Source organism: Netta rufina (genome assembly GCF_964035555.1).
Source record: "Netta rufina genome assembly, chromosome: Z".
Classification (NCBI taxonomy): domain Eukaryota; kingdom Metazoa; phylum Chordata; class Aves; order Anseriformes; family Anatidae; genus Netta; species Netta rufina.
In genome coordinates, this window is record NC_140126.1 from 14,137,035 (window position 1) to 14,152,463 (window position 15,429).

Sequence of the window (15,429 nt, forward strand, 5' to 3'; positions counted from 1 at the left end):
CAGTTTAAGTAAAGACTTTAGAAAGGATGATTCTGTTTTCTTGTCTTGAAATAAACCTGGTGTAATTAAGTCACAGATATGTAAAATATGTAGTAATACTAGCTTTACAGTGCTAATACATGTGTAATGTATTAGCAGGTATTAAAAGATGTTTCCTGAAAGCTAATAATGTTAGAATAATGGGAACAAGGATTAAAATGTTGAAAGAAGTTCAATCAACCTAAGCTGACAAGCTGTTACTATGGTCTGTTGTGTTTAGCCAAAGCACAGGGCTGTGGTTTTGTGAGGAGGTGTGAGAAAATGAATTGAGAATTCTGCAGAAGCTAGGTGTTTGAAGCTGTGATTTGAAGGCTGGCTCAAAAGTTGTTCTCATGTTTCTCTTTATTTCCTCATTCCCAGGATACTCTTTGCACCCTATGTCCTTCATAAGCATGATATTCATGAGGTCTGTGTTTTACTGAATAGGCCAGGCTGTTCTCCACGCTATTCTGCAAACATGCTTAAACTTGATCTGTGTGTCATTGCTATCTCTAGAAGACTACTGCAAGTTTGATGCTTATGTGACAGCTTAGCTTCCCATCTGGAAGTACCATTCTCTCTCACTAATGCATCAGGTTGATGCCTTTATGAGCTGACAAATTGTAGTTAATGGTCTCTCACACATACTAAATGTTGACTTTTTCCCCCAGGTTATTCTGTTGCTGTTCTCTCAACTCAGAGCTCTGTCTATTTTGTTGCTGGTGCACCCAGATCCAACTACACTGGCAGAGTAGTGGTTTATGATGTTGATAGACATGGTAATATTGCAATTGTGCAGTCCCAGAGAGGCGAGCAGGCAAGTATATTTTGGTCATGAATGCAGCTTTTGAAGGCATCTGTTTTTATCAACACAGCAGTAGATTGCAATAGATGTGTTTGTTTTGAAAATTCCTCTTTGTTGCAATTCATTTAGAATCCTGCTTGCATTTGTCTCTGTCATTAGACTGTTTCAGTTAGATTAATTCTTCGACAGCATTTCAGGAAGTCATTCAACTAGTGGTAAAAGATAATGTACAAAACCTCTTAACATATTATTCTGTTGATGCTTCTAAGTGGGAGAGACTTGATGAGCTCCACTCTTCCTGAGAAGCTGTGAAGTTGATGACATCAAAAGAGAGATTTGGAAGTTCATTCTATTTCACTATTTGGGAAAGGACGGAAAGCCTTTTGCTTTGCTTTGCTTGTATTGTAACAAAAGGATTGGGTAGTTTTACCTGTGCGGTTTAATATAAAAAGTATACCTTCCTTAGCTTGTTCTCTGTTTTCATTCATATTGTTGAGTGGTAAAGCCATAGCAGCAGCAACTGGGCAGAAACAGTGGACACGTAGTAAGGATATGATTCTTCAGACACTAGAGTATGTTATACAGGAATTTCATCCCAAGGGGTGGTTTTATTAGTGCTGGACTGTTTCAAGCATAAGAGTTTTCTGGTTCAGCTGCTAAAACGTTATGCCTTGTAAAATCCACATAGAAACACAATTTTCTTATTACTGATTTCAGATTGGCTCCTACTTTGGCAGTGTGGTGTGTTCAGTGGATGTTAACAAAGATTTTGTGACAGATGTGCTGCTTGTAGGTGCACCAATGTTTATGAATGACCTGAAGAAAGAGGAAGGGAGAGTATACATGTTTTCCATTACAAAGGTAAGAACGTTACTGTAGCAAATTGGCTTCCTGCATACCCTTCCATAATAAGTGCTGGCATTTTCATTTTCATCTGAAGGATTTACAATTTTTCCCTGAATTAACCATTCCCTGAATTAGAGTTTTATCAAGGCAGTAGTACTTATTGATAATGTCTGTTCTGTTTCAGAATAGTGATTCCTGTACCCAAATCTAACTGGATCAGACTCACTCAATCTGGCATTGCTTAGCACTATCTTCTTGCAAAGCAGTCTGGCCACAGCTACACTAAAAATCCCTTGTCACCATATTTTGGGCCCTTAAGTTACTATTTTGTGTATCTTTTTCAAAGTGTTTGAAATACTGACAGCAGTGTTTTTATAATGAGAAAGTGTGTGTGCTTTGTCTGGTTGTAATGTAATGGCAGGTTTAGGTGATGCAGACTGCCTGTTCAGAGGACAGCAGAATGAGTCCTTCACAGTGCAGTCTTGCCAGTCCTGCTTTTTAGAAGCAGCTGCAAGCTTTCACTAGGACCACTTGTGGATGTAATCTGGTAATAAGCCAGTAGGACCAGCCTGAAATAGAGCCACAAGGCAAGTCAATAGCTAAGCAGTATTAGTGATTAGGGGGCTGGCTGCTATAGGTTGCTCCCTGGCCCTGGTTTTAGACATTCTGCTATGTCTATGATTCATGTACATGAATCATAGAATGGTTTGGGTTGGAAGGGACCTTAAAGACCATCTACTTCCAGCCCAATGCCATGGACAGGGATGCCAGCCACTGGATCAAGTTGCCCAGGGCCCCATCCAGCCATTTGAACACTTCCAGGGATGAATATAACACCAGGTTGACCATTTCTCTTGAATGTTTAGCTCAAGGCTTTTGCTAACCAATTTTTTACCATTTGATTTTAGGAAGTCAGTTTAACACCTAACAGTACTCCTAAAACCATTTTATAAATGCTTTTCTGCCAATGCATTGTTTCATGAATGTTCACACTGAGTGGTCACTATTACTTATGTTGTCTCTTTTGTCAGACAAGCCATGTTATTTACTTGATGCCTGCCCAACTGTTTTTTATTCAGACCTGTGGTAGGTGTTTTTAGAATGTTCAAAAGTGCCAGAGTCTTCAGGATGGTTAATATAGGCAATCTTGCAAACAATTGTGGGTGTCTGAATATGCAAAGGATTTTTTTCTGATTGATGGCACATATTAGAGAAAATTGCATTTTTCCTAGGTAAATTGCAGTCAAATAAACAGAGATGAAGTACCATCCTCTTCAGAGTAACTCACAGTCAGATAGATCACCCTTGAGCAATATGAAAGTGTATCCTAGGACAATTACACGGTTGACAAACTGCTGGAAGTAGCACTATTGGCAGCTGACACTGGTCACCATGACTGTGGAACTGTGCTATTGTGACTGTAGACACAAAATACAGAAGAAAAATATTTTTTTGCATGTTTTGAAAATGAATACATTGAATAACAACTCTTTGACAACAATTTGTCTTTGACAAATTTTGAATTTAAGATTATATAAAAGTTCAGTATAATGAGAGAATGATTTAAAATAATAAAATAAAGAAAGAAAGAACCTGGGCTTGTGTGACTATGTGTCTATGTTGCATAAATTACACTTTTCTACTCATTTTTAAAAAATAACTTGGCTGGTATTTTTTAAATTTTAAGTAAAGTGTGATAAGTGAGGTTAAAGATGAGAGTCATACTTGCCAAGGAGTTGAATTTAACTTAATGCGATTATTTAAGTAAATGTGATTATTTAACTCTAAAGATCTCCAACCTTTCTGTCCTCATTGGCACTGGAGAGGTCAGGAGTTTACCATTTGGACACATGTTTTTTGCATTAGTTTAGTTAGGAAATTCCATTTCTGTTTCAAAGAATTATGTCCAGTTACATAATTTCCATTCCCTCTGCATAAAAACTGGTAATCCAAGACTGGAAACTGTATTTTTCAATGTATTGTGAAACTTCAGAACAGTCAGATGAGGACAGTGAGAGCATTTAAGCTTCATACATATGGTTATATTTGCTGTTAGTGCTCTGCATAGCATGCTTTAATTTTGCTGTGTAATGCTTGCCAAGGCTCTGAGACATAATGCAAACTGAATGGGCAATACAATGGGGAAGGAATTCAGGGTTGAGCAGTCCGAGGGGAATGTACTGGGAGAGGGAAAAAAAAAAAAACACCAACAAACAAACAAAACAACAAAAGAAACAATGCACATAGATAATGTGTCTATGTCTAATCTGGTGCAATGATAGTTATGTTTTTGCTTTTTCTTCTTTTTTCCTTTTTAAAGGGAATTTTGGATCAGCAGGAACTCTTGGAAGGTCCACAAGGGTCAGAAAATGCTCGCTTTGGATCAGCAATCACAGCACTTGCAGACATTGATTTGGATGGCTTTAATGATGTTGTCATAGGTGCACCACTGGAAAACCAAAACTCTGGAGCAATTTATATTTACAATGGATTTCAAAAGAGTATACGTACCAAATATTCTCAGGTAAATAACTGTTGTATAATGCTGTACTTAGTGCTTTCAGATCTGTTAAAGGAAAACTGAAGGATTTTCTCTCCTTTTCTTGGCTGCTACTTCATCATCTTAAAGTAGTGTTATTATTTTTGTGGTTTATTCCAAGTTTTGTGCCCTCTCTACCCTCCCCACCTCAGCCCCCCTTCAATTCAGCTGTCAACACATCCTGGATGATATTGTTGTGGTGCTTTCAGCTGAACTGTGCAGAGGAAAAAGGCATGCCAGGTGCTTTATCTGAGCCTCTCATAATTTTGGTATCTGTGTGTGAAGTTGGCTAATCTCCTATACCTTTTTTGACACACCATTATTCAAAGCTGAAGTACAACAATGGAGATTTGATACATTCCAGGTCTGTAAAATAATAATAATTTAAAAAGTGGTATTTGTGGAAAAGTATTTCAAGGATCTTTGCATATCTCATATATTAATATAATGGTAATAATTTTAATGTCACTGTCCATGCTGACTTTCTGGTCACAGAAAATATTTGTCAGAAGTCCTGTTAGGATTCCTATTCTTTGAGTTGCTCAATGTAAGATGGAAAAATTTTCCAGTAAGTACTAGCTGGCATAAAGCAGCCAGTTACTTGATTTACTACCAAGACAGAAAAATCTAGTCCATTGTCTGCTCCAACAGGGGAGGAAAAAGTGCTTAAAAGCATTTGAGAAAACATTCACACAAGTTTTTTGTTTAAACAATATATTACTTATTCAGAGAATATCTGCAAAAATCCATTGCTTGGGCTAGTATCTACAGACTTAAGCACTCTTCATGGCAATTTAGTAACCAGACTGTCTTTCCCAGAAAATTTTAGGATCGGATCCTGCTTTTGGAAAACAGCTCCAATTCTTTGGAAGATCAGTAGATGGCCATAGAGACTTAAATGACGATGACATTACTGATGTATCAGTTGGTGCTGATGGAAAAGCGGTTCTGCTTTGGTTAGTAAACTCTTAGAAAAGCTGCACTTAATGTTTCAGATGCCAGTCAAACATTTAGTTAATTAAACAGCAAAACAAACGAAACAAAAATGTATTTTATTCCATGTGTTTTGCACTAACATACTTAATGCCTCGTCACTACAATTACAGAGCTCAAAAACGGCATTGGACTTGTCGAACAGACATGACAAGCTAACCTACAGAGCAGGGCTGCATGGGGGAAGCCAGGTGGCAGGGGCTGCTGAGAGGGATGCATGTTGGGATGGGGAGGGCTGGGAGACATGTGAGGGCATGTGGTCCAGAGGAAAAGGCTGGTAAATGGGAGTGGGGCTTGCTGGGCAGTATTTGAAACAGCAGGTCATACTTCAATAGCTGCAGAGTAATTTTGATAGCTGAGTCTACTGAGATAGACAAAACCTCTTCCCACACAACCTGCGTGACCTTTACTAGGTGGCAGGCTGATCTGCAGGAAACAGTAGTCCTGCAGGGTGAGGACAGAGAGCAGTGAAACAGTGTTGGCATCTACTTCTGGCAAGAAAAACACCTTTTCTGGCAAGTGGACCTTACCAGTGCAGTCAAAGTGCTTTTACAAAATAAAGAAGAAAGGCCTCACGGAACCCAAATCTTGTGGCTCCCTAAGTACCACTATTTCCACGAGGAGCTAAGTTAAAATGTAGCTTGCTCTCCAGCCTGTCATCTATCTTCTAGTCTGAGGTTCCCTGTTGTAACAAGAAAAAAATCACTGTATTGCTACTTATTTCATAATAAAACAAGATTATACAAAATGAATGGTCAGCTTGGACCCTTGACCCATGACAGAACTCCTGCTGGTGCTGATAAGGAGGGCATTAAAGAAAATTATGCTTCTTGGATTATCAGCATCTGTTTCAATTTGATTAATGAAGATGCTCATTTTTCCTTCACTCCAACATTTGGTCTGATTAACGAGTTTCACTTTTGATTAAAGTGTTTGCTTTTACACGTAGGGTTCCTTTGAAACTATTCTTCAAAATCTTGATTAATTTCATGAAAGTTGTTTTTTCTGACAAACAAGGATACAATTAAAATGAAGAATTACTCTTTGTTGCCTTCCTAGAGCAGCTGAATGACTTTTCTAAAGGAGCAGAAGAGGGCTACTTGTTGGGAAAACAGGGCATGGTCTTCATTCTGTTATCTTAAGGGAATACTTAGGGCATTAGGGTAAAGACATTGATTGTCCATTAATTTGATGTGATAAATTATTTATTTTAATTACTGAAAGCTACTGTATCAAAAAACTCAGTTATATGCAAATAAAAATAATTTTGCCAGTGCCATAAAATGTATTTACATTCGGGACCCAAAAGATCAATATTACATTTACATGCAGAAAACAGCTTCTAAGCTACCCAGTGCTCTTGAAAATCACATATAACCTTTTACAAATATTTTTCAGGTCACAAAGCATTGCAAATGTGTCTATAATTGCCTCATTTAAACCTGAGAAAATCAGTCTGCTGAACAAGAACACAGAAATAACTGTCAAAATATGTTTTCAGGCTACATTTAGACCTGCTAACAGAAATAATCAAGTGGGTAAGAGTATTTCAATGGCTTGTTTTATATTAATTTCTTCAGAAGTCCATTATTCAAATGAGTAGTGGAAATATTGCATTAAATGTCAAGGAAGGTGAAATCACTATAAAATTTAAGTGCTTAAGAAAGTGTTTTTAAGACCTACTGTCATCACTGCCTCCATAACCTTTGATAAATGAGGACTTAACAATACAAGGAAAAGCTGTCCACCAAAACCCAGGAAATGTCATTACTAAGAAGCTTTATAGATATAGATATAGATATAGATCCTTTGCTCACTAATTCTATCGTTTTTCTTCAGCTGGTATCATTCAGATATGGCAAGACACTTTAGGAAGGGTAACTGGGTATTTCTGGAGAATGCGCCTTATGGGGACAGAGTCTTTGTGAGCTAGTAGTTTCAACAGCAGACTGCAAACTTTTCTTCTCTCTGGCAAGCACAAAAATAATTCAGCACAGAATTTCTTCAGTACAAAGTTAATTTCCATAAGTTCAATGCAGATTTCAGAGAACAGTAGAGCACCAAATATTTCTGAGACTAACACTGGCCCCTTATGAAGCTATTTAGTTAAACATTTGTGTTGTGGATAACACCAGTTGAACTGCTTCAGTGCTCCATACGGTGTCTTTAGGAACTTCTGATTTTTAGTAATAAAATAAAGGTAAACTTCCACAGTGTATTAGTGTATTATATGAAGAGAAGACCAATTATAATGTCATTGAAGAGAAGATGCAGGTTTTCTTTATAGCCTCCTCAGAACTGAGGAATATGGGTGCAAGGCTTCTTTACCTGCTGTAATCCTGGCACTGCTGGCTGGCTCCTTGCCTGAGTTGTGGGCTCAGACATCTGAGACACCTCAGACATCAATCAGTGGAGACCAGATTGATTGCCATTTAATGTGCTCTCTGTGGATAAGAATTTACTTCAGGATTTAAACTTACTTGACTGACTTGGAAAACACAAGGGAAAACTTTATTGTTTTGTGAATGCTCTGTGTTTAACAAACCGTGAAAAAAGTAAAATATTTATAGTGGTTTGGAAAGCCTGGTCATTCTGTAATGCTGGACATAGTAGTGAGATCATAAGCATTAAGGCTGAGTGAAAAAAAAAAAAGTACTATTATTCTTTTTGTAGCTATAAAGTATAATGCAACACTGGATGCAGATCTCCAGTCCTCTAGAGTGACTTCCAGAGGATTGTTCAAAGAGAACAATGAAAGGTACATGCAGAGGGATCTTCTGGTACGTCATGAAGAGAATTGTGTTCATGACATCTTCAACGTACAGGTAAGTGCAACTGCGAGAAGCCTCATGACAAAAATGATCAGAGGAAGATATTGATGAATTTTATGTCTGTAAGATGAATTTCATATTCCTCTGATTTCATCTTCATGATTTAAGTTTCTCAAACTCTCCGCTACTGAAAAATACACAATAAGAAGCTGATTTCAAAGAAACTAATAACAACTGACTTATTTAGCACAGCTGTTTAGGACAGTAGAGGCCATTGTTAATTATGTACTTCAGCTCTGATGTAACACAGAGCTCAAAGTCCATAGTTTCAATAGATTTTAATTTCCCTTTCAGTAGATTCTTCCATAAAGAATCCTCCCTAATATATGCAAATGTTTTATCTCAGATTAACAACATTTCAGGTGGGCTTTTCATCTATGCTATCCCTAAGTATGCACAAGCTGTGTTTGGGAAAAATAAAAATAAAAAACATCCACCTTTTTCTAGAACCGAAGACCAAATGCAGCACTGAGACTTGCAGCAAGCCCTCTGCATTGTGCTAGGTCAGGTAGTTAAAAAGCCAAAGGACTGATTAATGCTTTGCTTTGCAGTATTTGCAAACCACCAAGGTTAGAGCTGAATAGTAAATAGGAGTGTTTTCACATCCCTCTTTCTGATACTTCCTTGTTTTATTCATTGCATACCCAAATACTGTGAGGGCAAATATTTTTGAGTTGTTGATCACATCTAGTGTCATTGTGGAGCCATGGGCTAGAGACAATTTACCCAGAACCAAGAAGGAGAAGAGACACAAAAGGGGTATTGTGTTTTAGTACTGCCCAGGGCCAGCTGCTCTCTGTGATGGAAAAGCAGAATGGAATATGAATTTGATTTCTGCAGCCAGGTGAGAAGAAAAATCACCTGCTGGTGGCTTTTGAGAACCAGCTTCCACAGATGCAGAAAGTCAGCATGTTTCTTAGCTCTAAAAGTGTGATGAATAGAGTCTCCAGGAATGTTTAGGAGTTTTATCACAGAAAAGACTGTATTGTTACTTCCTTTTAGAGCAAATATTACTTTACTACACGTTATCAATTTACAGCAGAATTACCGGTTTTACACTATTTACTGTGCTGACAGCTATCAAATGAACATGTGTTTTACAGGAACCTTCTGATGCAGTGAATTCCCTTAGTTTGCGTGTTGACATTGGCCTTACAAATCCTGGCTCCAGCCCTGTCCTTGATATATATTCTCCAACATCTGTGGCCTACAGTGTAAGTATACAGCCTTACTAATGGAAAAGACACGGCTATACTTCTGTGCATAACATGTGCCCATGCCAAAATGCTATATACAAATAAAAACTGGTGTTCTAGTTAAGTGACTGGACTGAAAGCAGGCACTGGTACTTTTATACCTTGGAATTGCATGGGCTCTTAATGCTATTTGGAGAGCCTTTCTCATCAGCAAAATAACGATGTGCTTCCCCTCAAAGGTGTTTAAGACTACTGTGACTACGTAATTTTAAAGTAGAGCACTGTCATTCCGGATTATTTTTATTATTATTATTTGTTTTGTAGATTCCTTTCATTAAAGACTGTGGTGAAGATGAACTTTGCATCTGTGATCTTGTTCTGAAAGTCCAGCAGAAGGGAGATCACAAGTAAGAGCTGAATAAGTGGAATTGGTGGGGTCAGGTGTTTTCTTAGTTTTCATAGGTTGGTTTTTCTATAGGCTCTGGATGAATTTCTAGATTAGAGTATCTTTTTAGTCCAGCACCTACGTTTAGAGTCATAGAATCAGCACAGAATCACAGAATAGTTTGGGTTGGAAGGGACCTTAAAGATCACCTAGCTCATTCTCCTCAGGGCCGCTTTCAGTGCATTCTCCACCCAGCCAGTATTTGTGCTTAGGATTGCTCCAACCCAGAGGCAGGACCTTGCACTTGGCCTCGTTAAACTCCATGAAGTTTGCACAGGCCCAATTCTTCAGCCTGCCCAGGTCCCTCTGAATGGCATCCCTTCCCTCCTGTGTGTCACCTGCACCACACAGCTTGGTGTCATCGGCAGACTTGCTGAAGGTGCACTCAATCCCACTGTCTGTGTCACTGACAAAGGTGCTAAACAGCTCTGGTCCTAGTACTGATCCCTGAGGAACACTACTCGTCACTGATCTTCACTTGGACATTGAGCCATTGGCTGCAACTCTTTGAGTGTGACTGTCCAGCTAATTCCTTACCCACCGAGTGGTCAATCCGTCAAATCCATGTCTCTTCAATTTAGAGACAAGGATATCATGGGGGACAGTGTCAAATGCTTTGCAGAAGTCCAGGTAGATGATGTCAGTTGCTCTTCCTCTATCTATGGTACTTATAAATAGCAGAAGGGAGGAAAAAAAATAGTAATAATAATTAGCATTTCTATCTAAATAACTAGTCAAGGAAAAAGAGGAGCAGTATGATAACAGATACAGAAGTAGGATTCTAGTCAGTGTAGACAAACCTGATTTTTGGTAGATTAGGGATGAGTAGCCGGTGAGGATTCGGAAGAGTCAGGTCTGGCTGTCTGCTGTCAGAAAAGGAAAAGTGCTGGGGGAGCAGCTGTGGCTGTTTTAGTCCCTCCTGCAAGGAGCAGAGGGGATCCTGCATCAGGCTGTGCTACTGGGTATCAGAGATCAGCTCTTTGGGCAGCACATAATTCAGAACCATATATTTACACACATATATTTACAGTATGCAGAAAGACTGTTTTCTCCTGGAGCTGCCATATGACTCAGCCACCCATTCTCTGCCCACCTTCTCACCAGGATGGAAACCTTGAAAATTCAGCAAAGTGACTATGACTGTACAGAATCAAGGTCCCAAAATTTAAGATGACATTAATTCTGTTTGGTTTTAAAAAACACCATCACAGAGTTTCTCATGTCAAAGGGTTTAGAAAGCAGAAGCTTTATATGTATAGAACATAGGAAATGTCTTGCTGTGCTTGTTATTCTTTGTTGACTAGAGGCAACACAGTACAATACGTTCTCATGATCCACAGCTGTTCTGGTACCTCCGTTTACAACATTGATCTTTACCTTCCAACAGCAAACAGCAGTTCATTGTCAGCAGCAAAAACAAAAGACTAACATTCAATGTGAACTTGAGAAATAAAAGAGAAAATGCATATAATACCAGAATCCAGGCTACATTTTCAGACAACTTGTTTTTTGCTTCTTCGTCTTTACCGGTATGTGGTACTCATCTTCACTGTTTCTGTTACTGCCACTGATTTTTCCAGCTACTCAGGAAAACATTTTTTCTTTCTATTAGTGCCTGTCCCAGGAAAGGAGAATGTGTGTGCAAACCTCTCTCCCAATTTATTTTCTTGGCTACCAGAATTATTCCCTTCAGCATGTCAGTTTATATAGGTCAAGGAGAGACACTGCCAACTCAGCATAAAAGTTGGCAGCCTGTTGATTTTGACCTCATCTCAGTATTTCAGTCATCTTTTCCTCACTTTAGGCCTTGACACCCACATCTGCTGATTGACTCCCAACAACATAGTTGAATGCAGTTGCTGTGCCACAGGGAATTCGTATCTGATAAATCAAGCATGCAGCATGGATGCACCTTTAAAGCACAGGCTTTAGATCTAGAAATAGTATTACTGCCAAAGCCATGCATTTCAGCTAGACAGTTAATCAGATTGAAATGATTGCTATACCAGAAACTCTTCTTATAATGAATTGTGTCTTAGAAAAGGAAAATAAAGGAATTTTACAGACTATTTTGGAGAGTGCAGTAAATCTTTAATCTGAATTGTTACTTCTAAACAATTCATGTAGGATGAAATCCAGACTTCAGTGGATTTCTGTTGTCAGGCTGCTACTGGAGAGGTGTCTGATAATACGAGGGGTGAAATCTAGAGTCATACTGAAGGGAGAGGAGGGATAGGAGCATTTATCACTGCCCAAGAGCTGTATTTTCCTGAAGAGTGGACTGGCAGAAGTACTCCATGAAGTGCTGAGGTTGCTCCTCTACTTCCGTATCCTGTTACCCAACAAAATTACTCACACCACTCATGTCAAAAGACCACACCAGAGCTATGATTTTCTTCTGCTTTAGAAGTCCATTTGATTAGAATTCTTTCAGCCTGCAAGTGAAGATTTTGCCTCCCAAAATGTTTCTGTTTCAAAGGGGAGGATTTTTATTTTTATTTTTATTTTTATTTTTATTTTTATTTTTATTTCTTGTTGGAGTGTAAGTCGTGAATATAGTGTTTGGTATATGTCTACCATAAGTGTCTGGTAGGGATGTGTTTAACAAAAAACAGTGCATTTTAATTAATTCTTTTCAATGTTATAATAACTGGCTATGGTCTATGCGTCTGTCTTTCCTTTGATGTGAAGTGATGACATGCAAAATTTTCTGCAAAGTAATAAATAAACTTTTATGTATTGTAGACTTTCCTACAAAAAGTATGGTAGAGTTCTCCTCTGCACACTAAATTCTACAGTGAGAGTAGTTAACTGTCTCTCAGGTCACGCAAATATGACTGTAAAATTTGTGTAGTATTGGTGTAAAAAGCATGGTAAGACAATACAGTAGGCAGCCTGTACTCTGGGCTGTATTCCTTCTTCCAAGTGCCACACAAAATTCTCACAAGATCATGAGAGCCCACTGCAAGGACACAGGACCAGTCCTTATCCCACCTTTCTCCTGCCTCACCCCTAGCCTTGCCTCTCTTTCCTACCCGTCTCATCTTTAGAAATTATTCCTGTAACACTTAGTTGTACTACCCCTTAATCTAACACAGGTCCTGTTGAAGATACGAATTGTGAATTTCCTGTCTTTTATCAAAAACTGGTATTAAGATGACTTTTCTTTTTCCTCTGCAGAGCGATGGGACTGAAGTCTCATGTCAGACAGGAACAACACAAACTACAGTCATTTGCCAAATAAGCTATCCAGTTTTCCGAACAGGACAACAGGTACAAATTTAAATAACCTTGAGTGATACTCGAAAGCGTAGTTGTTTTCCCCTATATCTGCATGTACTGGTGGTGAGCATTTTCAGATATGGCAGTTTTTAACTTCCCTTGGGTTTCAGAGGCACTAAAAGGAGCAAACTAAGGGCTAAACTTTTGTGACCAGCCTACTGGATTAAATAAAAAAAAAAGTTCTAAAACACATTTATTTCCACCCGTGGATCCTCTGTAGCTCTGTAACTCTTGGAGAATGAAGGCTGGGGACTGAGAGCAGTCAGGCACTGTGCATAGCCTCTTGGGAGTACAGCACAATTCCATCAGACTGAGATGAGAGGGATGGCCCACACAGCCCTAGGATAGATCATATAAACTTTTTCTCATATATCCCATAAAATTTGGGGGTATCCCTGTTTTTGTGGATCTTAACCTCTTATTCCCCTGGGGCAAAAGAGAAATAGTCTTCCAGCCTCTAAAATAATCAATTGGAGCAATATGAAACTTGCCAGAGGTAATATAAGTATGATATTCTGCTAAACCAAAAAAATCAAAAAAATAAAAAAAAAAAAATAAAAAGCTTGTTTATTCTGAATTTTTAATGGCTTTCATCAAAGTGAACCTGATGCAATGAATCAAATTAAAATGTAAATAAAAAGCTTGTGTAAGTGCTGGTGTTTAAGAATGTGACTGAAGCAATGCAAACACCTTTTGTTGCAGCTTGTAGCTAGTCATGTATCACTTGAAAGTGCTTATAGCTAATGTTTACAAAATGATGTCAATTTGTACATAAGAGAGAAAAAAGATTCTATAGTATTAGAGATTACTGAAATAGTACACAGAAATAGGAAAATTCAGTTGCAGAGAAAAGTTCTAGATGTTTGCTCAGAGGAATAATTGTGTTGCTATTGCTAAGTGTTCTTGGTGTTCTTGTCTCTTCCACAGGTATCTTTTGATATTAGTTTTGATTTTAACCTGAAAAATCTTCAGAATATGGCAGTTCTAAGTTTTCGTGCCTTGAGGTAAAGTATATAATTTTATGGAAGCAAATTTTATATTAATACAATATTTGTTCAAAATAATATTGTAACACCTGACTTAAATGTGTTTTGATGAACAGTGAAAGTAATGAAGAGCAAGAACAGGACAACCAGATCAGCTTATCAATTCCTCTGCGGTATGATGCAGAAATCCACTTCACAAGGTAAGTTGAATAATGGAAAAAGTAATTGTCATTTCCTTCAAAGACATTAGAATATAGTAACAGTCCTGAAAGACCACTGATAATATACTGAAACTTATTTTCATTTTGGAATTCATAAGAAATTTTTATATTGTCAACAATAGCAGAACTTCATGTTCTTCCAATAATCTTACACATAAAAATTTATAGAATATGTAGTATGAAATTAGGGATCCATGTTTACCGTTGTACAATTGTTACAGGTGATCAGATGCTCACATGGGTGGAATATGTATAAAACTCAAACACTGCCTATGGTTTTGATAATAAAATTAGTATATGCTATATCAGGATCAGTCTCTGGTTCTCAGATGTTACTGAAATTAGATCAAATCTGAAGTTAAACAGATCAAAACTGAACAAAACAAAACAAAACATTCCAGTTCAAATCCATACCTCTCTCAGCAAAGAACATTAAGGAGAATGAGAGTTTCATGCCCTTGAAACTTCTTATCTTCAGCCCTTGAAATGTCCAGTGTTTTTGGATGTACTGAAATTAATAATTAATATGTTACAGTTCTAGACAAGAATAATTCCAGTTACAGTTTATCCAAAATTACAAATAAAACAAAATATCCAAATTACAAAATGATTTGACTCTTAGTTTAAGATAGAATATTTTACTTTCCATCAAAGAAAAAAATGTGTTCATCTTTTCTAATTGCTGGATTTGTAGGATAAGATATTTGGTTACATCTGATGCACTTAGTCCCCGTTAGTGGAAAAAAAGGCCTTTACCTCCCAAAGCATTCCAAAATTAACAAATGCAAAATGGTAGAAAACAAACAGCAATTGCTCAAACCATGACAGAAGAGTGAAAAAGAGGAAGCTATACAGAATTTAGGAAACAAACGTTCAAAGGCCACTGTAACCATAAGAACTAGCTCAGGTCGTGGCATGAATATGGACCCGCAGTACAGAAGCTGATTTTGATTTGCAGTAGCAGTTTCAAAATATTATCAGGCCCAGGATTCACCACAGTTGGGTGCACCAATTATAGTCTTGTAGAATTTTTCAGATTTTTTAAGTTGCTTAAATGCATGTATTTAGGTTACTGATGCAAGTTCTTTCAACTAACTGGGAAAGTCACATGAGACATCAGCAGAAGAGATTTTTATTATTCCAGTTAGCAGCAGCGCAGAGACTACAGAAGCATCTGAGTAGGTGCCTATCACACCAACTTAAGTAGTAGTTCCTGAGGAATTTGAAAAAGTGCAAATTTAATCAGCAAATTTAATTTAACTGAGCA

General features: G+C 37.8%; 1 protein-coding gene across 1 annotated transcript in view; it reads left to right on the plus strand.

The window, feature by feature from the left end:
* The window catches only part of ITGA2 (integrin subunit alpha 2), a 69,871-nt gene that overhangs the window by 41,194 nt on the left and 13,248 nt on the right, over positions 1-15,429 (plus strand). Inside the window, exons 12-23 of the mRNA XM_084304962.1 lie at positions 690-835; positions 1,541-1,684; positions 3,990-4,193; positions 5,028-5,164; positions 6,600-6,739; positions 7,875-8,026; positions 9,136-9,246; positions 9,553-9,635; positions 11,061-11,202; positions 12,854-12,946; positions 13,883-13,959; positions 14,058-14,141. Of these exons, the coding sequence (XP_084161088.1) occupies positions 690-835; positions 1,541-1,684; positions 3,990-4,193; positions 5,028-5,164; positions 6,600-6,739; positions 7,875-8,026; positions 9,136-9,246; positions 9,553-9,635; positions 11,061-11,202; positions 12,854-12,946; positions 13,883-13,959; positions 14,058-14,141 (1,513 nt within the window). The remainder of the gene's footprint in view (positions 1-689; positions 836-1,540; positions 1,685-3,989; positions 4,194-5,027; positions 5,165-6,599; positions 6,740-7,874; positions 8,027-9,135; positions 9,247-9,552; positions 9,636-11,060; positions 11,203-12,853; positions 12,947-13,882; positions 13,960-14,057; positions 14,142-15,429) is intronic.